At 44.5% G+C, this 26,721-nt stretch overlaps 2 protein-coding genes across 2 annotated transcripts; both read left to right on the forward strand.

Annotated features, from left to right (window-relative positions):
- Positions 1-2,588: 2,588 nt before the first annotated feature.
- LOC111076054 lies at positions 2,589-3,005 on the forward strand. Its single transcript, XM_022369650.2, has one exon. The coding sequence runs from the start codon at positions 2,642-2,644 to the stop codon at positions 3,002-3,004; it is 363 nt and encodes a 120-aa protein (XP_022225342.2). The 5' UTR covers positions 2,589-2,641; the 3' UTR covers position 3,005.
- Positions 3,006-7,736: 4,731 nt separating this feature from the next.
- On the forward strand, positions 7,737-9,859 carry LOC111076055. Its single transcript, XM_022369652.2, has 5 exons — positions 7,737-7,918; positions 8,474-8,941; positions 9,025-9,172; positions 9,234-9,426; positions 9,493-9,859. Exons 2-5 carry the CDS (start codon positions 8,503-8,505, stop codon positions 9,712-9,714), a joined length of 1,002 nt encoding a protein of 333 aa, XP_022225344.2. The 5' UTR covers positions 7,737-7,918; positions 8,474-8,502; the 3' UTR covers positions 9,715-9,859.
- Positions 9,860-26,721: the final 16,862 nt, after the last annotated feature.

Genomic DNA, 26,721 nt, shown 5'->3' on the forward strand with positions numbered 1-26,721 from the left:
CGTTTATCCATTCCCCCCACCCCACCACCTTATTACGGTGCAAAATGTCAGCTAATGTCAATAATTTTTGGGGCTCGTGTGCCATTCGGAAATGCCAGCCAAAGTGTTTGACAGTCATTGAAATAGTTCCGCGCTGGGGGCCCAGCAGCCATTATCCTTATCCCTTATCCGAATTTAATTTGAAATTGTTTGTCTAACTTTTGGGTAAGCTGCCAACGAGCTGCCTCGCATACCTGGTACATACTGTCGTCGTGTTCGTCTGCTCATGAGGAATTTTCAGTTTTTTCATACGAGTTTTTTTTATGCATTATTAACCTGTTTTCATTCTCATCCTGCCAACAGTTTAGATGCTTTCATTATGCCAATCCTCGTGATATCCACTTGGCTATTCCGCTTGCACATCACGTCCGCGATCATCAACAAGTTAATTACAGCTATCAAAAAAGTTCCAAATTATATTCCATTGGTTGCCAGCAAAGTTTACAATTGCACTGCAAATTTTGATCACAAATTTCTGCCAAAAAAAATTCAATTATAAGGGCTCGCTGAATTATATCCGTTTTTCAGTTTTTATCCTCTTCAAACCCAAGAGTAGAGTAATGTAAAACCGAATTAAGATTGTCTCTAAGATGGCTAATTGTAATAGTATTATTATGAATATTATTTACTCCATTTAAATATTATTTTTAATCCGTCAATTTGTTTTTACTTTCCCCCCCCCCCCCCCCCCTCCCCAAAAGTTGAAAAGTGTTGGACCTGCTGGCACTGATGCTGGTAGTTTTCCTCTGGCTTTGCACTTCACAAAGCTTCGAGTCCCTGGCTTTGGACTACATTTTTAATTAGAATGTAACCGGAAATTGTAAGCCAGATTGAATATCCACATCGTGGAAATAATCAGAAACCAATTGGCCATCCTTTCACCTTCGGTTCGCCTTAAGTCGTTTGCCTATTGCATAGTTGATCAAGTGATTGAATATTAATTAATATTAATATTAATTTCAAGGGCTCCAATGATCTGTGAGGGTCTCAAATGCCAAGGGCCCGAGAAGCAGCCTTATTTTCATGTTTTTATTGGCTGACGGCTAGCGTGCTTCCTGGCAGATGTTTCCATTTTGTACTCGTGTGTATATACATTGGAGTGCTGTTATTGTTATTATTATTATTGTTGTGTAATATTCTCATGATTATTGTTATGGTTTTTGCATTTTAAAACAAATGAGACTCGACTATGTTTGTGTGTGGCCAAAATTACCCGGAAATGTTACATTTTATGTTCCTTTAACTGCCTGTCCGTTGCCCATCAATTTTACTAACTTCTCAAGACAGCAAAATGGTGAGCTTGAGCGGGAGGGAGAGAGGGAAAGACAAGCTCGTGGAACATAAAAATCAAATTTCCGAATAAATTGTTAGCTCAACATTTATATATCCTTGCCAGGCCACGCACTCAGGGAGCATGCCGGGTGGATATATTGTGTTCGTTGAGGAGGAGTTGGACAATTAAATAAGTCAATCTGGGAGTATATAACAAAAATAGTATGCATTTGTTTGATTTTTGCAATATTTAATATTCGATTCAAAGGCAAACAGAATATATTTATCGTATTTAGAAGGTTTTTCGCTTTTATAATATTTTGCTATATATGATTTCTTCGTTACTTTATATACAATCCATGATATCTGCTGCCCGGTCTTAAGCCTTTTTAAATTATGAAAGCTTCAAGAGCAAAGACAGCAGAGGGTATGGTTGTGGTTGGAACAGACGGCTCATGCGTCCCTTTTTTTTTTTTTTTTTTTTTGTTTTGATGTTTTTGGTTTATTTATGCGTGTGTGTTGCAAATTGAGTAATTATTGCCTGGCAGATGATTTAGCGGTGATGCCTCCGAATATCCCCGATGCCTCATGCCCCTTACACCACCCTTAACACAACACAAAGTACTAAACATGTGAGTTTGTTTACCCATTCGAGCAGAATTGCCGATGATGCTGTTGTCGATGTGGGGAATCGAAGATACATATGTACTTACATATGTATGTACATATGCGTATGCATATTTTATGAATTTCAATTTTCAAGTGATTTTACAGGGTGGGTTGGACTGATGCTCGAGGAAGTTCGGCAATGGGTGCCATTGGGGCACCAGTAGGCACCCCGTATGCTCGCTGAATAAGAAGCGAAGACAAGTCTTGATAGCCGAGCATCTAGATACACTTTAAAAGGAAAAGTACTCCTATGTGGTACCTTTCGGTACAAATACAAATGTGTAAAAAAAATGGTGCAGCTAAGGGAAAAGCTTGCACACTGCAGAGGGACTATGGGCTATAATTGGGCCATTAATTTGATTGAGTTATTAATTATTACTTCACTCCTCTGCTTGGCAAACGTCTGGCAGGCATCAGCAGACTCTCTCGACGAAAGTGTGTAGACCGAAACTGAAACCGAATCGGGAACGGCAAAGGCAAACCGCACAAATGCTCGAGTCGAGTTTCAGTTTCAGCGATTAGAGCGTCGCAGTGATGGGTGAGATGGCTGACCTTGGGGGACGGCTGATAAGGGAGGAATAGAAACTAGAATTAGAATAAGAATTACAATTTCAGCTGTGTGTAGAACTGCGCTCCGTCAGTTGCCATTCCGTTGTGCACAATGAAGCTTCTATTGGTGGTCTGTACGCTCCTGTCGCTGGCCCTGTGCCTTGTCCCTGGCCAGGCGAGCGTTGTCCGTGGGACTCGCGATGCCACCGATGCTGCCGCAGATGCCGCTGACGTTGCGCTTGGTGCTGACTCCACCGAGAACGAGGTGAATATTGACTCTGGCGAATCGCAGGAAGCGGTCACCGTACCGCTGGGCATTGCCTCCATCAAGGCACGCGTCATAGCCAAGGATCGAGCCCTGTGCCAGCAGCTGTCTCGCTACCATCCCCACTATCCCAAGTGCCACGAGTACTGCAAGCGGCAGGACCATTGGATAGGCCAGTGCTGGAGGGAGAGCTGTCACTGCATATCGTAGGATGTATGTAAATACATATCTGTCGCACGCAGCAGCAGCAGCAGCAGCAGCAGCAGCTGTCTCTGTGTCCAATAGATGTAAATGCAATTGATGAAAATACAACACAAGCTTTATCTTGTAAGCTGTCGAATGTATCTGTGAAATTTATCTGTCAATATATTTGTTGAATATATGTATGTATGTATATACCTATGTATTCTGTGGAGCTGTGGCGCTGTGCTAACTGTTCCGCATCCGTTTTGCTTTCTATTAAATTTGAAAATTTGTCTTAAAAGTTACTTTTCGTCGTCTTCATTTCCTGCTTGGCTTTAGCTAATTAATCAAGTTTACCAAACTTTCGCACAACCGGAAGCAACTGAACTTGTTCATTTCCAATTAGTATTGACCCAAAAGGCCATCAAAGTAGTGAATACACCCAACCCCCTTCCCTACCTGCCTGCCTGCTCCTCTGACGCGAGTCACCCGTTAAACACGCCCCTTCGCATTCACTCTTACACTTTCTGGCGCAGAAGCAGACATTTTTGTAACAATTTTAATTGCAGAAAATAATGAAGAAAAAAAATGAATAGAGAATTTAATTTAATTTAAAATAATAAAATAAATAAATAAATGACTAATAAATTGGGGAAAATTAATAGAACAAGTATTTGTATACAAATGAAACCGAAAAGGTATATAACAAATTTATATATTTATTCACATAGTATTATGTATACTAAATATGCCTTTTACTTGATGGCTGCTTCTATCGCCCTCTAATGTGTATCTGTTTCTGCGTGTGTGTGTGTGTGTGTGTGTCTGTTATGATCGCGTTATCAAATCTTTTATATGCTTATTTTTTCTATATTAAATTAAAATATGAGAAAACAAAAAACAACAACAACAAATAAATAATAATAAAATAATACACGTCAATTGATTGCTCAGTGGAACCAAACAACACCGGCAACAATCACATTGTGTCAGATCTCGTAACATATGAAAACAACATTTCCTTGTTGGATTACATTTACCTAATATTTACCTAATATTTACCTAAGATTTACCTTATATTTACCTTATATTTACCTAATATATAAAAGTACAATACTTCAATGAGACTGAAAATTTCGCGAACATTTGAAATACTCTCTGCTGGGGTATCCCAAAAGCTAACAACAATTTTCCAGCTAAGCGCTATATTATGTTTTTTCTTTATATGCGAAAATGAAGCAGAAGAAACCCCGAATAAAAGCTGCAGAAGAGGACTGGGCCTCCTAGTGGAAACAGTGGAAAAACATAAATGTGTATTCGGCGTATTTATTTAATCACATTTTAGACGAATATCAATGTCAACCTCCCCACCACTCAGCGCATAAAACGATAAAAATCCACTACGATTGGGGCTCTGCCATAAAGGCGCGTTAGGGGGGAAAATTTCAATAAAAAAATCAACATCAATAGCAAAACCAAAAGGCGCATTTCATAATCCATAGTCCGAAAGTGATGAGTTTGCAAGAAAACGAATGATTGATCCTCATACACACGCTATGCTGAAAAAAGGGAATCTAAGCATAAAACTTAATTTCTACATATGTACATATGTATAGTGTACATATCTACATATACAAATTTACGATCGAGCTGTAAGAGGAGCCTCTGCATATATGTATCTAATCTGTGCAGCTTGCAGCAAGCGTAAACAATTCGTTGTTCATGCTCGAAAATGGTCAGCCTTCGATGGTCTTCAGCTAGCCTTTAGCCTTCAGTTGCCTTTGAATGCTGAACGGATCTGGAAGATCGATCGTGGAACATCATCAGCATTGAAGTGTGTGCAAAAATATTTCAATTTTGCGAATAATAGAATAAAATTGAACAACAAACAACAAATTTTAAACGAATTCCGATCAACCTTTGAAGTGACAAACAATATTTTAACCAAGCGGAGAAACGGAATAGACGCATGCAATAAATGTCTGCATAGCAGTATACTGGATATATACATATGTATATAGAACTAAACCACAGTTAAATCCCCTGCCAGTTATGCCATTCCATTTAAGTTCTGGTCAATCAATGCTCAAAGTATGTAAATTGCTCGTTAAATGAGAAATCCATCTTTCAATAAACTGACAACTAATTTGGATAAATCTAGGGCACACATAATATATACACACATACATCTGTATATGGTGACAAATATGGCTATGAAGCGAGCAACAGCAGCTGACAGCCAGCATAATTATCGTTATCCTGAGAGCTTATCGGGCAGCGCACAAACAGACGCACACTGGGGCACAGAATAGAAGGACGAAAGCCGAAAGCCGATTAGATAATTTATCGTTTTGAACTCTGATTGTGTGCCCCCCCCCCCCTTTTCCGGCATATACTCGTACCATATATGTACATATGTATATGTATAATCCTGACTTACATGCTGCTCAAAAATAGTATTCGTAGTTATCTAGGCTTGGGCTGGGCTGGGCTGGGCTGGGCAGGGTATTGGGGCTGGTGTGCCCCATATTCGAGCACTTGTCGACTAATTGGGTTACACTTGAGTCAACACAGCGATTATGGCGTTTTGAGGGTGTGTGTGTGTGTGTGTGGGAAGAGCAAAAGCTGAAGCACACACACACATACACACAGGGATAGTGGGTACTCACATGAATTTGGACAAGATTGTCAAACAATTACATGAGTTCGCAATTAATTTGTCTGCACAATATGAGAAGAGCCCTAAACCTCCATAACGCCGCCCCCCCCGCCCTTATTACTAGTATAATTCCTGCGAGTGTTAACCATTACACAGGCCCCCATGTGAACCAAAAATATCCGCTACTAGTGTTGTTTAACGATGCATAAACGTATATATATATATTTTAGTCGAGTAAATATGTACGGTGTACTTACATAGTACCAAAACGTAATTAGCAAAATGTCTATGCCATAATTAATTGGAAATAAACTGCAAGCAAATCAGAAATTACCAATTTGGCAATCAGCACTATAAATTCTCTCCAGCACTTTCGTCCGATCAGCCCTAACCAATCGAGATCTTTGACTATTTAGGTTCATGGTGTTTTCCGTCCGTTCGACAGGGTCGTTGGTGGGGTTAAGACTGCAAGCTGGCGACTCCGTTCACTGTGATAATGAACGTGCCCGTGGGGGGATATGTTGTAGTGGACACTCCTGACGCCCCCTCCGGGAGGCAGGTGTGCCCATAGGTCATATCAATATGCCACACATATTTGTACACATCCCGCACACACACAAACAAATACACACACACCATGAAGATACAGAAATCTTGTAATCTATTCAAATGACAATCAAGTTTGTGTGTGTGTGTGTTGTGTATTTTGACATGAGCTTGTTTCTTGCTCTGCCTTTTGACACTGTCCCCTGCATAGCTTTCCCTTCCACCTGCCCACCCGCCCACAGCAACATTTAGATGATAGATTCAAATGCGATTTATTTGCAAAATGCTGGTTCAAGTAATGGACGGCAGACAGGAATAAATTGATAATATGCAACAAGGATATTCAGACATACGTATTAAGACATCCGTTTCGTATTGTTTAAAAAAGTAACAACTGATGGTTGATTTTTAAATGCAAAGCCAAAAAAAAACCCAATGGCATATATGTACATACATATGTGCATAATTCTGTGCCGATACTCTGTTCTTAGCCGATTGAAACTTAAGTTAAGAAAAAATATATTATTTAGAATTAAAGCCAATTGAAAGTCTCTCGTAACAATGGCTCCGCTCTATTTGGTTGAGTATATATGTACATATGTATAGTAACTGGTGGCAGGGCAGGGCAGGGCGATTGTCAAACTGTACGAGGCAGCAGCCCATTCCCAGGGAAGGCAGGGTATGGCCTGTGTCGGTGCTGCTGTGTGGGCTGCAGAATACTTTTGATTTAATTTGTGAACAGACTGTGCTGGGCTGGGCTGGGCTGCAGACAAATCAGAAGTGCTCGCATTTTGTAATTTTGATCACGTTTCGTGTAATTAAAACTTAAGACAGACGGGGAACTGGGAAATGGGAAATGGGGAACTGCAAACTGGGTTGGATAAGCAGCGTGGGCAGAGAACGGGAACGAGAGCACAACTACAGCCGTTCGGCGGGGCATGGGGCATGAGGCGGACAAATCAAAAAAGTTACTCAAGATTTCCTTTCGTTTGTAATTTTTAATTTCATTGTGCTGCTGTGGCTGCTGGTGCTTCTACTCCACCCCACAACGCAACGGAAAGTTTCCAGCGAACCAACCGCCAAGAGCCAGGACATTCCGTACATAAATCAGTCAGCCAGGCCACCTGCTAGGCGCGGACGGGGTGGTAGCCAGGGACAGATCCTACAGATGGGTTGCGGCACAAGTCACTTGGCTAACTATGCAAATGAGTGTGAAAAATTGCTTAAGTGAATTCAAAGTTGTAACATCAATTTGAATAGTTCTCAAATTCAATTTGTCACAGCTGACTGGTGGAATCAGAGCGTGCGTCCTGCGGGCAGGATCATACATACGTATATCCAAATCGAATCCAAACCGAATAAAGCCCAAAACGAGAGAGAGCCTTCCCCTCTCTCTTCTCTGCTGCTCTGATGAATGATTTCTTTGACGGTGCTACCCAGTGCCACTTTGTTCTGGCGATCTGGCAACGATCTGGTCGAAAGCTGCCTCTCTGGTTCCACCCGTGATTTTTGGCACTAGTTCGGTACGTTGTGCTGAGGCGTCTGGGCGTGCAAGAGTATTTTTTTTGTGTATTTAAATAGAATATATCAACCGCATATTTTCACAATTTTTGTGTATTTTAAATTTGAAAAAGGCGCAAAGAAGAAAACTCGCAATAGCGGAGAAAAGGCAACGCAACCAAAATTGATTTCATTTTCATCGCCTTGGCCATAGTTGAGGAGCAACAACAAACGAGGTAGAGTACATACATACATATACATACATACATACATACATACATACATATACATACATACATACATACATATGCATACATATGTACACATATGAATTGTAGTTGGATTTGTTTCGGGGATTTTCTGTATTGCAAAATTCGACTCTATCTCTCTTTCTATCGATATTTACCGATAGTGCCATCGATGCCCTACTTCTTGCCGCTTCGTTTTATGATATTTTCGCTGTACAAGCGTTTTCCATATTTGTCTCGCTATTGCATCACTTTTTTGCGCTACTCCTTTTGGTCTTCCTTCCATCGCCTTCTATCCGCAACAGCAACAGCAACAACGGGCGACTCTCGCTATCTCGCTCTAAGCAAAAAGAAAACCGCGCATAAAGGAATAACGAATTATACTGCTGCTGCTGCGTAGTTTCTGTTTCTGTTTTCGTCTCTCTCTTTGATCTTTTTCTTACTGCTACACACATTTCAGCTTAGCAACTGCGTCATTTCGTTTCGGTTCGCTTCATTTGTGGCAAAAAATATTGATTTTATTTTCGAATACGTTTTCTCCTGGTGGTTTGGTAGAATCGCAAATTGTCAAAATGGATTTGATGGATCTAAAACTGGAGAACCTGCTTGGGTACGACCCCGACACGAAGAGTTTCAGGGGAAATCCCCCGATTGGATACTATCGCCAGCCGCTGGCAAGTGAATATCCGCTGGACCTAGGACGGGGCTTCAATCAATTCATTCCCCGAAACGGAAACTTTCCACGCGCATTCAGCACCATCCAGCACCATGTTCTGCATCTACGGGAGCCGCGCCAGCTGCTCAACAATACGGACTTTTTTCTCAATCGCGGCACAATGCTGATGTTCATGGGCGATCGCACTTTCCGCAAAGAGATGAACTTTGCAGCCTGTCGCTTCAAGGGCTGCATCTATGTGCGGTCCCTGTGGGAAGATTTCGACGAGCGGCCGCCCTTCGTGCCACGCATATCTGAATCGTATTCCTACAAGGCACGCCAGTACGTTTTTACCCGTAAGTACATATATACATAGCTGCACCCAAGCTAGCCCAGCCATGCCAAGCAACATCGTTGAGTAACCTCAAACTCAATTTAGGTTCTCCGGGCGAGCCGCCGAACCTCGATGCTCCAGTGGATCAGCGCAAGCAGATTTATGGAATCTTCACGGCAAAATTGGGAGACTTACGACTGCTCTACTCGGCAGAAGTTAGTGGCGTTTCGAACACCGAACCACTTGGCGATCTGTGAGTCCATAAAGAACTTCTGTTGCCTCCACATTGCTATTAACTCCGCATTATTCCACAGCGACGATCCGGAGGTGCTTAAGAAATGCCAGCTGGCCTCACTGAGACTAAAATTCAATACAACTGATGCAATGCCCTTATGGCTCATGCAGGCCTATTTGGGAGGCATCGATCACCTGGCCATCGCCGTCAAAACTGAGAGCGGCTGCGTGTGCCAACCAATTGAAGTGGTGTCCAGTGCCATGGTCATAAGGGTGAGTAGACCTCTCCCCTCAATGATGAATCATGCCCGTGACGGTTTGTCCCCCTCTTCCTGGCAGAAAATACAATTTAACATACACGATCGCCTCAAGGCAATGCATAATATTCTTCAGAAGATCAGCATGAGGATGGGTGAAGAGGACGATCCTACAAAGGAGTTAAAATTCCAGTTGGGCCGTGGCTCGATTTTATTTGCAGATCAGTTTGAGTCAGTTCAGCCACCAGGGCATTTTGATCAGCAGTTCATCGATTTAACCAATCAGTTGTACAGCCCCATGTAGGTTGTTCTTTCCGACAAAAAAAATATGTAGAATTAGTTTTCCCCTTATGCTACATAGTGAGCAAATTTAACACGCACTTCGAGTGCATTTTTGAGACATTTAAAATGTCAACGTAAAATTTCTAATTTGGTTTTCACGAGAATTTTACAAACAAAAAAAAGAAGAAGAAGAATAGTTTGTTCTGTTATGGTAAGCAGGTTTATTGTTAAAAAAAGAATGTAACCTTGTTTGTTACCCGTTGGCTTCCATAAAAGGGAAGATACCTTGCTATCCCATAGCCTTATTATATTGGCGAATATCCCTCCATTTATAAATAAAATTTCATTTTGGCCTGTAGTCAAAAATATTTTTTTTGTATTGATTTTTTTTTGAAATAAAATAATGCTTTTATTAATATGTAATAAAAATAATATTAATATAAATATAAATAAAGATGTACTACTTATATTAATGTAAATGTTAATCAAGGCGCCAGCTTGACTTTGAATAAGCCGCAGGCTGTCGACCCCTGTCTTAGGCGAATGGGGGCACTATTTGATTGAAACTCTGTCTAAATTTAGTTGCAAGCCTTAGTTCAATTGTGTGTGTTACTGGCCAATTTGGGGCGTATCCATTATGGGCATCATAACTCTCATCGATATCATAATAAGCTCGTGAATATTAGAGCACAGCCTCACACACACACACACACTGTCAGACAAAAGCTTATTGGGCTGGTCTGGTGGATATGTTTAAAATTTAATGCGATGACAGTAAGGAAGGCAGAGGCAGTTGGCGGTGGCAGCAGCAGTAGCGACTGCTGACTGATGCCTGGCGATGATGAAGATATCTTTGGCCGTGCATACAGTGCGTTTCATAGCTTTAGGGCCCTATGAATGATTTTTTATGCCACATATATGTATGTATGTATATCAATGTTTGCAATTAAGTCAAATATTTGCTACTTTAGCCTTTAGTCCACGATGCATTTTGCATTGAATTGAACTGTCCTTAAGCCTGCGAAACGCACTGTCAACGGGATGCTCTCTATGATTCTCTTGAAGGCGTGGCCGGAAGGCATCAGAGCATAGAGATGAAGGAGCCGCCTTCTGCTCCTGCTGGGCTGACTCCATGTGCTCCTTGTGTGTGGTCTGTGATTAAAATGATATTTTCAGACAATGTCAAACAGCGTGTGACTAATGGGTCTATGGGTTGTCCGAAATGTCTGTTATTACTTGATAAATCTTGTCGGTCACACATTTTGGCATGGCACAATGGCCAACATACACACACACACGCACAGACACACACACACACTCCCATGCATATGTGTAGAGGGGCGTTTGTTTTATGCAAAACCTTGGCTCCTTGCTGAATGCCCTGGTCCTGGTCCCTGCCCTGCCCTGCCTGCCCTGCTTGTCCGCATTCTGCTCTAATGACAAATGGGTCAAACATTTTGCGGCTAATGACACAAAATATGTTTGTTTCTGCCTATAAATTTTATGCATAAATAAACCAAAAGCGAAAGGCAAAAAAATTCATGCAAGAGAGAACGAAAAAAAATAAAAAATAGGAGTAGTAGGAAACTACTTATGATTGAAGACCCTCGGCCAGGGACCCTTTGCAGCTGGGCTACGGCTCCCAGACCCAGGGCCATTAATCAATGGCCAAATAAACATGAAATTTGCCTAAATTGACATTGGTGGGTATCGATTTGCTCTCGCCTCCAGAAGGGTCACATCGTGCTATATAAAACGGTCACTCTCCGCTAGGTAAATGGTCGTGAGTACTCCCCTTCATGCTGCTGCTGCTGCTGCAGTTTCGTATTGCGTTTAGCTCTATTTAAAAAATATTGATCTGTCGGTGGATGTGTGATTCAGAAATGATCAAGGCCTGATGAATTATATGGAAGTAGGCCGTCGGCTCTGGGAGCTCTCAGCTTCGGCTGGGAGCTCTCGCGGTCGGTTCTCTTCGGGTCGAACCGCGTCATAAGCCAGAGCAGGGTGAATTTATTAATAAGGCGACGTCCGTACACTCTCTCTCTCTATCTCGGCTCTCAGAGTGACAAGTGCTAGAAAGAGATCGAAAATGTTCAGCTTGGTGTGCATGTGTGTGCCCCAAACTTCGAACCCCGAACTTTTTCTCCGGATTTTTAGGTATTTTTGGCAAAAACTATTCACTAAGCCAGAGCCTGCGAGGACAGTGTAATGAAGACAAATAAAGTCAATTCCTGTTGCGCCCTGACTCCATGACTCCAACTGTGCTGCAATGTGATGTATTATTTACACTATTTAGTTGGTCAATTCAAATACAATAACTTCGATACAAAGTAGGTGACAGGGAACAGGACTCAGGGCATGTGGCATGTGGCCTGTGGCCTGTGGGTATGTGGCACAGACGAGTATCTAAATGGAGTACAGCAAGGGTTAGACCAAGGCAAACATAATCGTAACAAAGCAAAGGGCAAGAGACCAGAAGAAAAAATAAAAACACAAACTAAAAACTGGCCAACACGAAGCCAGGGATGCGCTTAACAGTTATAAATGATTGTAATTAGACTAAAGGAAACAACAATTCAAATTATTTTAATTTTGTCTAACGTGTTTTTCCTGGGTGCCAGCATCTATCGTATGTATTACGTACATCCACTGACCAGAACTTGTGTGTGCATATGCCCCTTCTGCAGGGTATTGCACATGTACATGTACATGGAGACCTAAACAAATATGCAGCGAACGTGACAGTGGGTTGGGCGGAGTGCTGGGCGCAACAGGAATTGACTTTATTTGTCTTCATTACACTGTCCGCCCAGGCTCTGGCTTAGCGAATAGTTTTTTGCCAAAAATGGAAAGCGAAAGAAAAACCCAAAACCCAAAACCAAAACAAAAAAAAGAGTTGGGGTAAATTCAAATACGCGCGCAGCTCGCAGAACAATCGAAGGCCCCGCCCCCCGGGGCTCCCGCGCCCCACCCCGGTTCAAGGGTATCCCACAGCTTGGGCATCCAATTTTTGGGCTTTTTTTTGGGTTTTCTGCTGCTTTGCGCTTCCGCTTCTATGACTGTCCAGATTGGGCAACACTAAGGGTGGCACGGGGATGGGGGCAGATCGGGTGTAGCTGTTGTCCTGGCAAGTTTTTTGTGGCTTTGCCTGGATAATCTCCCATGCACGGCAGGACAATGCCATGCAGGGGCATTATCATGTGATATGTGAACAAACTTCTTGTATTCCCTGGGACTTGCATCTGCATGTAAATGGGGCACTGGCTGTGACCACAGGGAGCAGTTGGCCGAGCGATCACATCGCATCGCATCGCATCCAAAACTCTGAAACTTTTATCAAAGTTTTCATTACCAGAACTTGAGTTGGGTTTTTGTCTTCTTTTTTTCCCCTCTACGAATTAGCCAGAAAACAAAATAAAATTTTAAATTTGCTTAAATGTTTGCTGGTGTGGCGGAAATGAATCAAATATTTCTGACTATTTCGCTTTAATTGGGCTGGACTTCATCTATTTATCAGCGGGCTGTAACTGTTGCTGCTTAGCTGGGGAGTGGCTCGTAAAAAGAAAAGCCATTTGGCTGCTTGTTGTCAGCATAAACGGGATCAGCTTGGCATAATGAAATATGCCCATTCCCCCATATACATACATACTAGACCGCTGCCTACCAACGTCCTAAGTCAACACCTTGGGCATCGCGAGAAGAGCCGAGAAAACAGAGAGAGAGAGACCACAAATATTGCTCACTTCCGTTTCCGCTCTGCGCACACCTTTTGCGGTAATAAGCTGCAATTTTATTATTACATTTTGGTGAAGCAACTTTAAGAGGTGCCCCTACCCATCAGCATCCCCAAGGCTTTCACTGTCTTGCCACTGCCCGAAACTCCACTTGCCACTTGCCACTCGCCACTCGCCACCTTTCCACTTGCCATAACAACCACTGCGGCAGCGTTGCTGCCACAGAGCTGGCCGCGATGCCTGTGCGTGGTAATTTCAGATAAATGAGAATACATAAACAAAGAACTCATTAAATTCAGCAAGAAGCAACCTGGCCACAAAATACACCAGCCACGGTCCAGCCACGGTACAGCCACGGTCCAACCGCGCTCCGGCAGCTGTGGGCTTTGCACCTGAGCCTGGCCAAGTGCATTTGCATGCCACAAGATGAGCTGCAGGCCAGGACAGGACAGGACAGGACAGGTTTGCCTGTTGTCATGCGGCTTGAGCAGGGATGCTCGACATACCGGTACAGGCTCGGGCTGGCATGCTCGACATGTCAGGAGCGCGCTGCAGGGCCGCGATTCATGTCTGGCGGCGCAAACAAGCACCCAAAGCGCCCAGCGCCCAGCGCTGGAACTCTGGGCAGCTCCAATCACTGGGGCGTCGTTCATTGTTTGATTTTATAATAATTTCGTTTATGGCATTGAAGCGATTTGCACTTAAAACTTTAAGTTCTCGCCTGCTAGGGGGCGCCGGGCCAGGGCGCTTCATTACCATTCAGTCAGGGTTGCCAGGGTGCGTGGAGGGGGACTGGGTGGGAGGCTTCTTCTGATGACTTGTGGGCAGAGTTGCCTTTTGTTTCGGTCGCGACTTTGCATTGCCAATTAACTGAAAGACGACAGAGGCTGGGGGCAGGGACTCGACCACGGCCCGAGGGGCTTTCAGTGGGTGGGCACTGGAAAAGAGCAATGGCAAATTGATTTAATGGTTAAGTAACGGTAAGCAGGCAAGCAGGCCGAGTACCATAATGCGACTCTCCATTATTAAAGCACCGAAAGACACTTTCTGGGCGGGCCGGGCTGTGCCCATTCCCCATTCAAGCACAGCGGTAAGGAATCTCTAAAAATTGTTTTCGGTTTACTTGGAATTAAGAAACGTTCAGGGGAAGTTGCCAAACAAAAATATGCCAAAATATCTGCCGAACTTTGAAATCAGAAATAGCTAAAAATATTTCTGAATTGCGGCAGCAACGCAGAAAATTGTTGCTGATTCTTGCTGTATTTCTCTGTCTTTTTCCCCACTCCCGCCGAATTGAAATTTTCATTTCTTAATAATTCCCCTTCTGTGCTGCTGGAATGCCTTTGATTATTGATACAACTGCCGGGGCGAAGGCTGCACACACAGCCTTTATATGGATTATTTGCAAGAAAAAAAAAACACACAGCGAAAGAAAGAAATAAAGAAAGAAAGGGAGAACGAAAGAAAAAGCGAAAAAGAGAAAGGAGAAAGAGGGAGAAAAAAAAATGAAGATAGAATTTCATTACATTTCCTTTCCTTTCCGGCTGCTTGACAATTTATGAACTTTCATTTGTCTTCTGCTTTGGTTTATCTCGGACATGCCTCGGACATGCCACGGACATGATGAATGTTGCCCAGAACTCGGGCACTACACTTCTGCCTTCTCCTCGCACTGCTCTCATTGCTATCTGGATGCGACTTTAAAATCTTAATTATTATTTATAACAATGTGATAGGCTAAGTAATATTCGTGCTTATCGCACTTAGAGTGCCGTGCAGTGATTAGAATTTATTGAATTTGCATTTAGAATGTAGAAACAATTTCAGCAAAGTTGCAGAGAGCTAGGAGCTGGGAGCTGAGAGCTGGGAGCTGAGAGAGGTCAGAGCTGGGAGCTGGGAGAGCTGAGAGCTGGGAGCTGAGAGAGCTGAGAGCTGGGAGCTGAGGAGCTGTGGGGCTAGTTAATTTGAACTAAATATAGTTGAGATATTATGGAACAATACACATTTATATTTAATTCAAGCTCAGCAGATTGCTTGGCTTGAATAGAATGAGAGGCAGCAGAGACAACCGCCCGTGACAAAGGCCTTTCATTTGCATTCCAAACGAATTTGTCACCAATTAAGTGCTCGGTGAGGCCCCAAAACCGCCGCCAAGGGGGGCGGCAAAGAGCTAAATCAAATTTATAAATTCCCTGCAGCCGCAGTGACTGCAGTAGTGTCTGCAGACCCGTGCTAGAGTGGCAATTTATTAGCTCCGAGTTGATGATATTTTTCGTTAGCTTTTGCCATTCCATTGCGATTATCATTTGCCTGCAGCCTCGCTCTACAGAGCCTCGCTTTTGCCCCCCAGTGCGGCATTCATTTTGTGCACGAATTTTTCATTGCACATGTTTAGCAAGGCAATCGAATGCAAACAAAAAAAACCCAAAGAAGAACAGGCAGCAGCAGCAGCAGCAGCAGCATGCGACTGCACTGGCAATATAAACAGAAACAGAATTGGAATCACAGCCATAGCCATAGCCATAGCCATGGCCATGGCCAGAACAGGAGACGGCGTTGGAGTTGCAGTCGGAGAAAATGTAAAAGACATTGCCCAAGACGGCGACGTGCTTCTCATTTCGATTTGGATTTGCATTTGGCCTGCACCTTCTGCACCTAACTAGAGTGCCATCTATTCGTGCAGAGGAAGCTCCCTTACCACCCCTCCCCAGCCCTCCCTAGCCACCATCAGCGAGTGTTTGTTTGTTGTAATTGCAATTGATTTGGCTTACTACTGGCAGTCGCGAGAACCTGAGGGATTTGCCAGCTTGCCAGCTAGATTAATATTTGCTCAGCCTGTCTTGGCTCTGGCTCTGGCTCTTACTGTGGCTCTGGCTCTGGCTGCTGCGAATCAAGCCACTATTGGGCCAATGTCGCTCGTTCAGTTGACTCCACTTGATTTGGTCGCAGCTCTGATTCTGATTCTGCTCCCACTCACCCACTCACCCACTCACTCACTCACTCATGCCAAATACTTGCGAACAATTCAAATAGGATTTGTATTTGTTTGCCTTTTGGCTGAGTATCGTATGCTGCTCGGGTTTGTCTGGCGGTCGAGCGAGCTGCTTCCACTGCAGGTGGAATACAACAAAACAAAACAAACAAAAAAAAAAAACAAAACCAACAGAAACAAAAATAAAAAAAACACCAGCAGAGTGTTGAACAAACAGATTCTGTTTTGTGTCGGTACGTAGTACGTACACATATGGAGGCCAGTTTGCTGTGGAGAGCTAATTTGATGTGCTCGAGAGGTAAAGTACCAGTATGTATCTTTGGGATACGGATACACGTGAACGTGATACGCAGCAGCAGCAGCAGCCAGTATGCTGTATGCTGTTTGCTGCTGCCCCCCCGGCCCCCCCCACTGACATTGGTTTTGCGTGGCGAGTATATCTTTGTGGCGATGTGTGTAAATATTTGGTCACACGCGGCGTATGAGTGATGACATGGCTGGCATGGATGGATGGATGGATGGATGGATGCATGGATGGATGTGGAGTGTGTCAGTAGTCAACGCAGTTGGGCGTACGAATAGTTTCTCTATGCCCGTCGAGTTATTGCAAATAAATGTAGCATAGTTTGTGGCATACACCACACAGGAGAGAGAGAGAGTCCTGCGGTTCTCTCTCTGGCATATACATGCATGTGTGTGCACTAGTGTAGCTGTGTGTGTGTGTGTGTGTGTGGGTGCTGGCTCGTTAAGACAAATGTGCCTTGATTTGAGAGCGATTATTAAACAGTAAACCGACAGAGTCGGCCACTAAAAGTGGCAAAGTAATTAAAATTCTCATTGCTGGCAAGAGTGGGGTACACCCAGCTCGAACGAGTTGCCAGTGGTATGGGGGGAGGGGCGGTATAGGTATACAATCCTTTGATGTGTGTGTCTGAGTTCATCCAAAGCGAGCATCATAGATACGTACGTAGATCCAGCAACGCGGAACTCTCGTCGCTGGCAACTGGCCTAAAATCTTTATAAATTAATAATGTTCCATAAATGTAAATCTTTAACGCTAATGCTGCATTATGCATATGATGTGACTTTAGTTTTGTTTATTTTAAATATTTTACTGCAGTAAAAATCATAATAATAATTTTTCTATGCCTTTCGCCCATGGGGCGTTGTGCATGGCTCTGCATGGTGGCAGTAAATCTGATAAATAATCAAAAAATTATCAGATAACCCACATACGTATTACGTACCTAGGGCTAACATATACAGACATATGTGTGATCAGATGTGCTCCTTTTTGGCTCAGTCGCAAAAGCTACTCTCTCCGCTGAAGGGTATAGGGTACGTAGCAGCGGTGATCCATCCATTCAGCGTTCAAATTGTTTTCAACAAAGTGCAAAGAGTGCAAAGAGTGCAAAATGCTGATGCTGCTGTTGCTGTTGTGGCGATAGTGTGGTGGGGGTCGGGAAGGGGAATGGTGGGGAGACAGAGAATGTGAATGTGAATGTGAATATGAAATCTCAAAGCTCGCTTGTAATCCCGGCGGGTGACATAATTTCATATGCTGGCGCCAGCGGCTCCAAAACTCTTTGCTCTTTCCACTGTTGTTTCACTCTCTCTGGCTGTCTCTCTGGGGCGATGGGTGGTGATGGGTCCTCATACACATAAAGTATTGTTGAAGTTGAGAGCTCGTTGGAGATTTTGTCGTCATGCTCTGTAGTTGACATAATTATATTGTAAAATATCGTTGCACATTCCATATCTCACACCCACTTTGCGCTTCCACTTGCTACCCCTACTGCATGTCCCTCCTGCATGTCCCCTCCTCCAGCATGCCCCTCCTGCATGTCCCTCCTGCATGTCCCTCCTGCCTGCCTCTCTTCTTGCCTGAGTGTATAATGATATACGACAACAATGTGTGCTTGTGCGTCTGCTGCCCAATGGTTACTCTTGGTATTCTCACACTTCCTCGTTCCCGTTCCCGTGCTCCATCCACCATCCCTCCCTGCATTGTGCTGCTTCTGCTGCTTCTGCCATGGTGTTCAATTTTTTAATACCAAGATTTATGTAGCATTGCATGCGTGTGTGTCCTGCATGCATGCATGTGCATGTGTGTGTGTGTGTGTGTGCATCATATTATTTTTGATTTAGTAAATCAGCCAGCTGTGGGGAATGGGGAAGCGGGGCATGGCGACTCTCTCATGTGCAATTTTTCATCTTTCAAAAAAAATGTTAAGTGTCAAGGGGGGAGTGTGTGCAACTCTGTTGCATACATTTTAAAGCCATCGAAGCAGATGTATTATGGATAATCCAGTGGGCACAAAATATCAAAAGAATATTCCACAAAACCAACCGAAGGAGCCCCTTCAAAGCTGCCCCTGCAAATCATTTGCATTTACTTTAATTGTATTTTGAGCTCCATCTCACATTTAACTCCATTTAGCTCTTAATTCCAGCTTATTTTTAACTTATATTTTATTAGATTATTTATTGGGTTTTCTGCCGCAGTGTGTACCCAATTCTTTGGCTGCATATTAGCTAAAGTTGCCATAAAAGTTGAGTTTTAAATTTAAAATTTGTTGAATTTGCTTAAGGGTTCCCCGGCTGCTCTACGCTGTCTCTGGTGTGGGATGGGGCGGTACGGAAGCCAGATTCATCTGATCCGAAATCTGACCCTCAGGCTCGCCACCCTCCCCACACACTCTTTGCGTGCTGTGGTGGCAGGCAAATGTTGAATGCTGAATGCTGATGCCATGGCAGCCACAATTTCAAATTGCTGTCGACAACATAGAAAAGCGAATTTTCATTTGGCCAGCGCAAGACTTTTCCCAAATAGCAAGCAGACGACACACGTGTGTGCCTGGAGGGGCTTTTGAGGCTGTGTCCGGGTCAGGCATAAATTAACAGTTATGTATGTATGCGAGTATATACGTGTATGGTATGTGTGTCTGTCTGCCTGTCTGTCTGTCTGTGTTTGATGTGGACATGGGAAACACTCTGTGAAAATCTCTGACCATATGGAAATCATGTTTCTGGCTAATTATGTGTGTTCCTCGAAGCCGGTCCTGTCCTGTCCTGTCAAAGCGCCCTCATCCTGGCACTCCCTTCTCCCCGTCCGCCCCCGTTCAAGTGACAAAAATTGAAGTTCATTTTAATCGGAGTCTCTGTGGACTCGCAAATTCCAGGCCTCATAGGAAATTGAGTGCAGCAGCAGTAGCAGTGTGGGGGCACTGCACTTGTCAAAAAAAATTGTTTACGCATTTCAAGTGGCCCCCTCCCCAGCCCCTTCAACTACAACAACCACAATGGATAATAGGGTTTTCTTTTATTTTATTTTTTTGTTTGTTATTTCCAGCAACAGAGTGCAGGAAGGGCATGCCATTGGGTTTATGGCTTCTATGGGCTAAACTTATCGTCCAAACAGCGTTACGATGCTGATACAAATAGCTGCTACGAAATCAGGCATCGTATCGGATATATTGCTTAGAGTTTTAAACATTATTTACATTGGAGTTTTAAGACTCTAAATAAATTTTGTGTCTGGTTGCCAGTGAACATTGTGAACCCCATTTGCACTTGTAGAGAATATGGAGAGGAAGAGTATTTGATATGCCGTCCATGGCTTTTATTTGTGTGGCTTTCACTTTCGCATTTCTTGCGCTAACCTACCCTGTCCCCAGCCAGCGCCATCGCCATCGCCCCCTTTGGCTACAGCTTGTTGGCCAGGCCATGTCACGTAGGCAGCAACAAAACAACAAAAAGGAGAAAGGAAAGCGCCTCGTCGAGGAGTGTGGCAGAGGCAGAGTCAGAGGACCAACAATGAACTGAAAAACATCGGCGGAGCACAAATTGTTGAGCCAAACCAAAAAACTGTAAATAAATATTTAAACTATTTGTAACTTTATTAACTTTGCTCAAGTGGCGCAATTTATTGCATACCAAAAATGGAGAGGCAGGCAGCAGCGGCAGGAACATGCAACAGCAACATGCAACTTTGGGGGCAAATAAAAACAGCCAGCAGTAAAGCAGGAAAGCGAAAGAGCATAACAAAACAGAAACAGAAACAAAAAGTTTGCCTGCAGTGATCGAATGCAGAGACATGCCCTGGCTAGATGCTGATCAAGAAGAAATTATGGGGTGAAATAGGCGGTGGGAAAGCTAACCCTAGGACGTTGAACGACAGTTTGCCTTCAAGAATGCTGAGAGGTAAGGGGTAAGATGACAAAACAAAGCAAATTATGCAACTCTTTTTGCACAAAAACCAGAGACCATAAAAGGCGCCTTCCTCTACCATAAGCATAGCAGTACCCTCTGTGAGGGTATCCAACATTAAACCGTATTTAATGGCGCGGGGGGGTGGACTGGGAGCGTGGGGATTTGAGCAGTAGAATAGTTGTTTAAGCTGCGCCTGAATGTGTGCTCTGCTATTGCCATTTCATGTGGTTTTTATGGCCAAAAGTCCCCGGTTCCAAGTATGTGTGTGTCAGTGTGTGTCAGTGTATGTGCGTGTGTGTTTGTGCGTGTGTGCGAGAGTGTTTGTCTGCCGTTATTGCTTAGTTTTTGTTTGGTGGCCGACTGGCAACATTGCGTATACGCCACATCAACCAGGGCCACGCACACCGACAGAGTCGCATCCTAATTGGCGTCTAATTGGATTGACCTCTACACTGCACTACACTCTCGCTCTCGCTCTCCCTCTCTCTGCACTCATATTCTGTGTGTGCTGAGTGCTGAGAATTTGCTCAAAAATTTATAAAGTTTTCGTCGGGCTGGCATACAAAAATTTCCAGCTCTATGAAATGAATTTCCACCAAGGCAAACAATAAACTAAGAACAAGAAAAAAAAAAAAAATTCGCAAGACGGTCGCAGCACGCCGCAGTAAGAGAAGAGAAACTGCAGAAGATTTCTTCAACTAAATGCGGGAATTATGTTTAATTTTTTTCCTATTCAACGCTGCCACAAACTGGCAGATACATATATCGATTTGTCTCTCTTGCTCTGCTCTCGGAAAACGCTTCTAAAAAAAGAGGATTTGCCCCCCACACACTGATTGTTGCCAGCATTGTGAGTATTTCCCCACAGCACCAGCAGCTATTGGATGCCCTTGAGCCCCGTTTGCTTAACCCTTTCGGCAAATTGTTATCCATCAGGACAATCATCAATTGCTTCCTAACCGAAAAACTTGAAAGGTTTCCCCCGTGTGGCATACAGGCGCTGACAAGCGCTGACAAGCCAGCCGCGCGGTAGGTACCACCTCCGTCAGCCAGGTACCGTCTCCGGGCTGATCCGAGCAACGAGCAGCGAGCACCGAGCACCGAGTGTGTTATGCAAATAACAAAGATACTTTTTGGCATTTTGATTGCATGCCAGTTGTTGGCGTTGCCGTTGCTGTGAATTACGCGAAGGCGCAACAGGTTCGCTCCACCCACCGCTCGAGCCACCACAAAGCAGCCACTCCAGCCAGTGGAGGAGACATTGAGCCACGCACTTGGGCCCCCACCCCGTTTCCAGGGGGTGGGGAGTGGCAACAAAAGCGAAAGCAAAAGTGAAAGTGAAAGTCATCACTTTTATTTCATACAATTTTTATTAGGCCTCCATATTTCATTCACTTAGATCGAAAGGGGATGCATTTGGACGCCCGGTAGTCCCAGTACTCCCCAGTACACCCGAAACCCGAAGGCTTTCCCCACCTCCTCCCCGCACCCATTTGACATTTCCCTTCTGCAACACATTTTGCTCTATTTACTTTTACGACACGTTTGGGCCTGGGCCCAAAGCAACAATGCCATTAAACTTGTAGATGCCCCCCGCCCTGCCGGACTAGCGACAACAGAAAAAAGTGTCGCAATTGTTACATAAATTATTCAGATGCTGCCGGGCGGAAGGAGCAAGAGAGAGAGGAGAGAGACATGGAGAGAGATATGGTCCAAGTTATTTTCTAGCCGAAGAGTTGCCGGCTCCATGTACACGTGTTCACCTTCATACATACTCGTACTCGTACTCGTACTCGTACATGTGTCTGTGTGTGTCTCTGCATATTTCATGCAAGATGTCAACTCAATGTGTTAGTTTCATGTTAATTTTAGCTTTCCACAGTACACACACACACAGAGGGACACACACAGAGAGGGACAGAGAGGAACAGAGAGAGAGTGAAAGAGGTGGACCTGCCAACCCACTCAAAAATGTCAGTTCCAAGGACTCGAGTTGCGTCAACTGTACGCCGCATGCCGCCGCTGCCGCCGCTGCCACCTCTGACAGGGAAGTTGGGTGTGCTTAAAAATTAAATTTAGATGCCATGCCATTAAGCCAATTATGAAAGAACATTAGTGACCGGCAGACCGGGCGACCAGTCAACAGAAAAGCAAACCGCATAAAAAGCTCTCGACAAAGGAAAATATATTGAAGTGCCTTTGGGCCTTTGGCTGCGGCCGCTTTGGTTACTTGCAACTCAATGTTGTTGTGACAGCAACAGCAGCAGGACAAATGCAATTTTATTTACCACAAACGAAACAGATTCAGATTGCATTCTTTGCGTGCTGCATAATGACAGAGAAGAGTAGAAGCGGAGAGTCAAAATAAATGTAAATGTAAATGGGAATTCCTGGCTGCCACAGCGCAAAGCAACTTGTTTACGGAGATTCACTTGATTGAAGTCCGGGCAACGCTTCTTCAAGGGCTGCCCAAGCATAACCCTAAGCAGACTGCAGCCCTGAGATCTCGTTATGCTATTGAGCAAACCCGTTGCTGGCCACTTCATTCGTTCAATCTACGGCGGGCATGAGTCCTGGCCTTTTGGGGTAGTTCACTTGATTAGCGATAATCAAATCAAAATAAAATGGCAATGGCAATGGCAACGGCAACGGCAACCTTTTCCGCTTCAGTCCCACACACACACACCACACACACGTCTGTCTAAAGTGGAACGGAAAAGCCCAAGCAACCTCCAATATTTCAGGCTGGGCTGGGATAGGGCAGGGGCAGGGGCAGGGGGCAGCAGCAGCAGCAGAAGTCATTGGACCAATTTTCTTAGAGAAACAAAATGCAAATCGTTTGTCACACTCACCAGCACGCGTGCCCACACACACGTACATATATTGTATACATATACAGAGAGACAGAGAGACACATGTATGTATGTGTATGTATGCAGACATATGCCACTTATTTATTCCGCATTACGCATTATTCAGATCAAAATTTCTCAGCTGACAGGAGTCGACTCCTACCCAGCCTCCAGCCTCCAGCCTCCTCTACACTTTTTCTTACTCTATTCCATTTGCCATTCCCTTTACCCCCCCCCTTATGTAGTAATTGTATGTTGACTTTTGCTGTTCTCGGCAAAAAGCGCTCCCCGTTCGTCTTGGGGTTGCCAAAGGGGAGCCGAACCCAGCCGAGTCGGCGTTGGAGGAGGCAACCCTTCAATCAATCACCAACGCTGACAGTTACGCAAATATCAATCAAAAATAAATCGCATGTTGTATGTAGCAACTTGTTTGCCCAGGTGGGCGTGGCTGGCACACGGACCACACGGTTCCAGGGGTGTGGCAAGTGGGAGGCAACCGCAGACAAGAACTTGCCATTGGATTAGTGGCCACAAACACAAAAAAAAAGAGAGAGAGAGATGATTATGGGGTAAGGGCAATTGGAATAGAGATGCAGATGGCAATCCGAGGCGGAGTGCTGGCAGTACCTTAAGCACTTGTGATTCCAGCCGTCATTGCAGTCAGTCCAGGCCCATTGCTCATCCGCCCTGGCCTTGAAGGGAAAAGCGGGCAACGAGCTCGCCGCCTTTTGTTTTCGCTGTGCAAGATTTGATTGCTTTTCGTGGCGTGTGTCAACTAATGAGACAAAGCAGTGGGAGTGTACATATATAGCGTAGAAAATGCCCAAAAACAAATCATATTTTTATCTTTTTACTACTGCTTAAAGCTACACGAATTTCACTGCCACATTGAGTAGCTGGAAACGTGAATGAAAGATTTTCTCTCGATTTGCATTAGCTGCTCGCCAGTTTGCTTGGGGTTTCTTTTTTTTGTGGTTTTACTTCTTTGAGTAGAGTCCTCTTCTGATGGCTCTCAATTAGCGCTAAGCAGCGGGCTACGCATAGAATTATTTGCCGCTTAGTTCGTGTCCTCGGCACAGCGTTTCTGCTCCATCAATTTGTCTGTGTGTGTGTGTGTGTGTGTGTGTGTGTGTGTGGGGACTTTCATCTCTTTGCCAGCAGCTCCCCTGCGGGCCCTTCGATTTATCTGTTTAAGCCATCGAACATTTATTTCGCTGGCATTCCACTGGCCAGCGCCAAATCTCCACAATTAACACACTTTATGTGGCATTGTCTGTTGTCTGCCCCTGCTGCCCCTGCTGCCACCACCCACCCAGTTTCCTTTTATTTTTGAACCAAATTTGGCAGTGGCAACTGAAGTGGCAAATGGTGTTGGCCTGATGGGGGTAGGGGGCAGCAACAACAATTGGACAGCTGATGAAGTCAATGCCATTGATAATTATGCTGATGAACTTGACTGTAGCGGAGAGAGAGAGAGAGAGGAGAGACAGTGCCCGGGGGGGTCTGTGTGTGGGTGGAAGCAGCCCAGGCACTGGCACTGGCACTGGGAGGAGCAGCTCCCCGTGACGCATTGCCTCATTAACACGAAAGCCTGCGCATTTATTTGAGTTGTGGGTCTGCCGCTGGAGTCCCCCCCCCCACAATCGGCACGCATGTCGCACAATGAAAACCGACAGGAAACACGAACGAGAAGCGGCCATTGTGCGCATCAGAATATAGAAATACCCTTGCAGAGATCCGCCCATTGCAGCCCACCAACAACTGATCCTCCGATGGATTTTGCCAGAGCAAACATTGGGGAAAACCCGCCATGCCCGCACCCTTAGGTAGGGTAGCATATGCAAGTACTAAAAATAAAAGTGTCTCTTAATTTGTACGTTTATTCCGGTGCCTCACCTAGCTAGAAGTTACCCCCGTCCCGCCCACGCCACCGCTGCACGAAGCCCCACACGGCGGCCCCTTTTTCGCCGCTATTTAACTTTTTTTTTTTTTGGGGTGGGGGGTTGGGACGAGGGTTTTCACAACAACCAACCGCCCCCGTTTGATTTCGTCATCAAAGGCGAACATGAAGCGAACTTATTAAGCAGCTTTCATTTTTAATTATGCCTGACTCTGCCGCTGCCTTCTATTTGCCTTCTCCACCCCCCACCGCCCACCATCCTCTTCTTCAGGCTGTCACAAAAAATTATAAAATCATTTTTGGGGCCAACACCTAACGCCCCCCCTTAGTGGATCCCTGTGGGCCGTGCCCGGCCACGCCCAGCCAAGTGCAATCAATCACGTAAAATTTAATTAAATTCTTAAGAAAAATATACAAAGATCATAATTTTAATTTTTTACGTTCTTTCCGTATTTTTTCTTCTTCTTTTTTTTTTTGCTTCTCTTTCATTTGTTGTTTCGAGGGGAAAAAAAAAAATGATTTTGATTTCCTATATTTGAGAACTTTGAACTTGGCTTTGATTGAGCAGCAGTGAAGCCTCACCTTGGGGCCCCACCACCACCCTGCCACCCCTGCCACAATCTTTGATACTTTGATGGACATTTGTCTAATTGTTTTGGTAATGGCAAAAAGTTGGCATTTTCCAATTCGATTTGAGACTTTCTCTTTATTTCATTTGGACAATCAATTGTTGACAGGCTTCAGGCCCCTTGAGTGATGGTTCTCCCCCCACCCCAGCGGGAGTGGAGCTGTGTGGCATGCTCTAATATTGTGGGGGGAGGGGCAATAAATTGCAGCAGTCGCTTCTGCCACAGCCCAGCCCAGCCCTGTCCTGCCAGCCCTGCCAGTGTCCAGGGAGATGCACTTATATTATGCACATAAATCATAAAAATGATGTGCCTATGTGTGTGTGCCTGTGTGCCTGTGTGCCTGTGTGTGTGTGTGTGTTCAGCTGCATGTCTTGAACGTTGTGGGGTTTTGTGGCACTTTTGGCCATTGCCATCCGTCAAAGTTGTTTAAGTGTTTCTCTATGTTAATGCCATGTGATACCCGTGTCCTATCTGTGCCTGTGCCTGCTTCGGTGCCTGCTTCGGTGTCTGCGTCTGTGACTGCTTCTGCTTCTGTGACTGTAGCTGTGACTGTCTGTGTGGCATGTGCAATTACAGGTTGCACATACACAAACTGAGTTACACTCAGACACTCACTTGACAGGCGGAGGAGAATTTTCGAGTGCCATTTACATCTATGAGTGCAGCAGCAGCAGCAACCAACCGTTCAGGCTGCATGTATTTTCAACTGT

This window comes from Drosophila obscura, unplaced genomic scaffold, assembly GCF_018151105.1.
Source record: "Drosophila obscura isolate BZ-5 IFL unplaced genomic scaffold, ASM1815110v1 contig_29, whole genome shotgun sequence".
Lineage (NCBI taxonomy): Eukaryota > Metazoa > Arthropoda > Insecta > Diptera > Drosophilidae > Drosophila > Drosophila obscura.

Coding starts and splice junctions, on each gene's coding strand:
- LOC111076054 (XM_022369650.2), top strand. CDS start 2,642: ATGAAGCTTCTATTGGTGGTCTGTACGCTCCTGTCGCTGGCCCTGTGC.
- LOC111076055 (XM_022369652.2), top strand. CDS start 8,503: ATGGATTTGATGGATCTAAAACTGGAGAACCTGCTTGGGTACGACCCC. Junction 8,942..9,024: donor ACGCCAGTACGTTTTTACCC/GTAAGTACATAT, acceptor AACTCAATTTAG/GTTCTCCGGGCGAGCCGCCG. Junction 9,427..9,492: donor CCAGTGCCATGGTCATAAGG/GTGAGTAGACCT, acceptor TCTTCCTGGCAG/AAAATACAATTTAACATACA.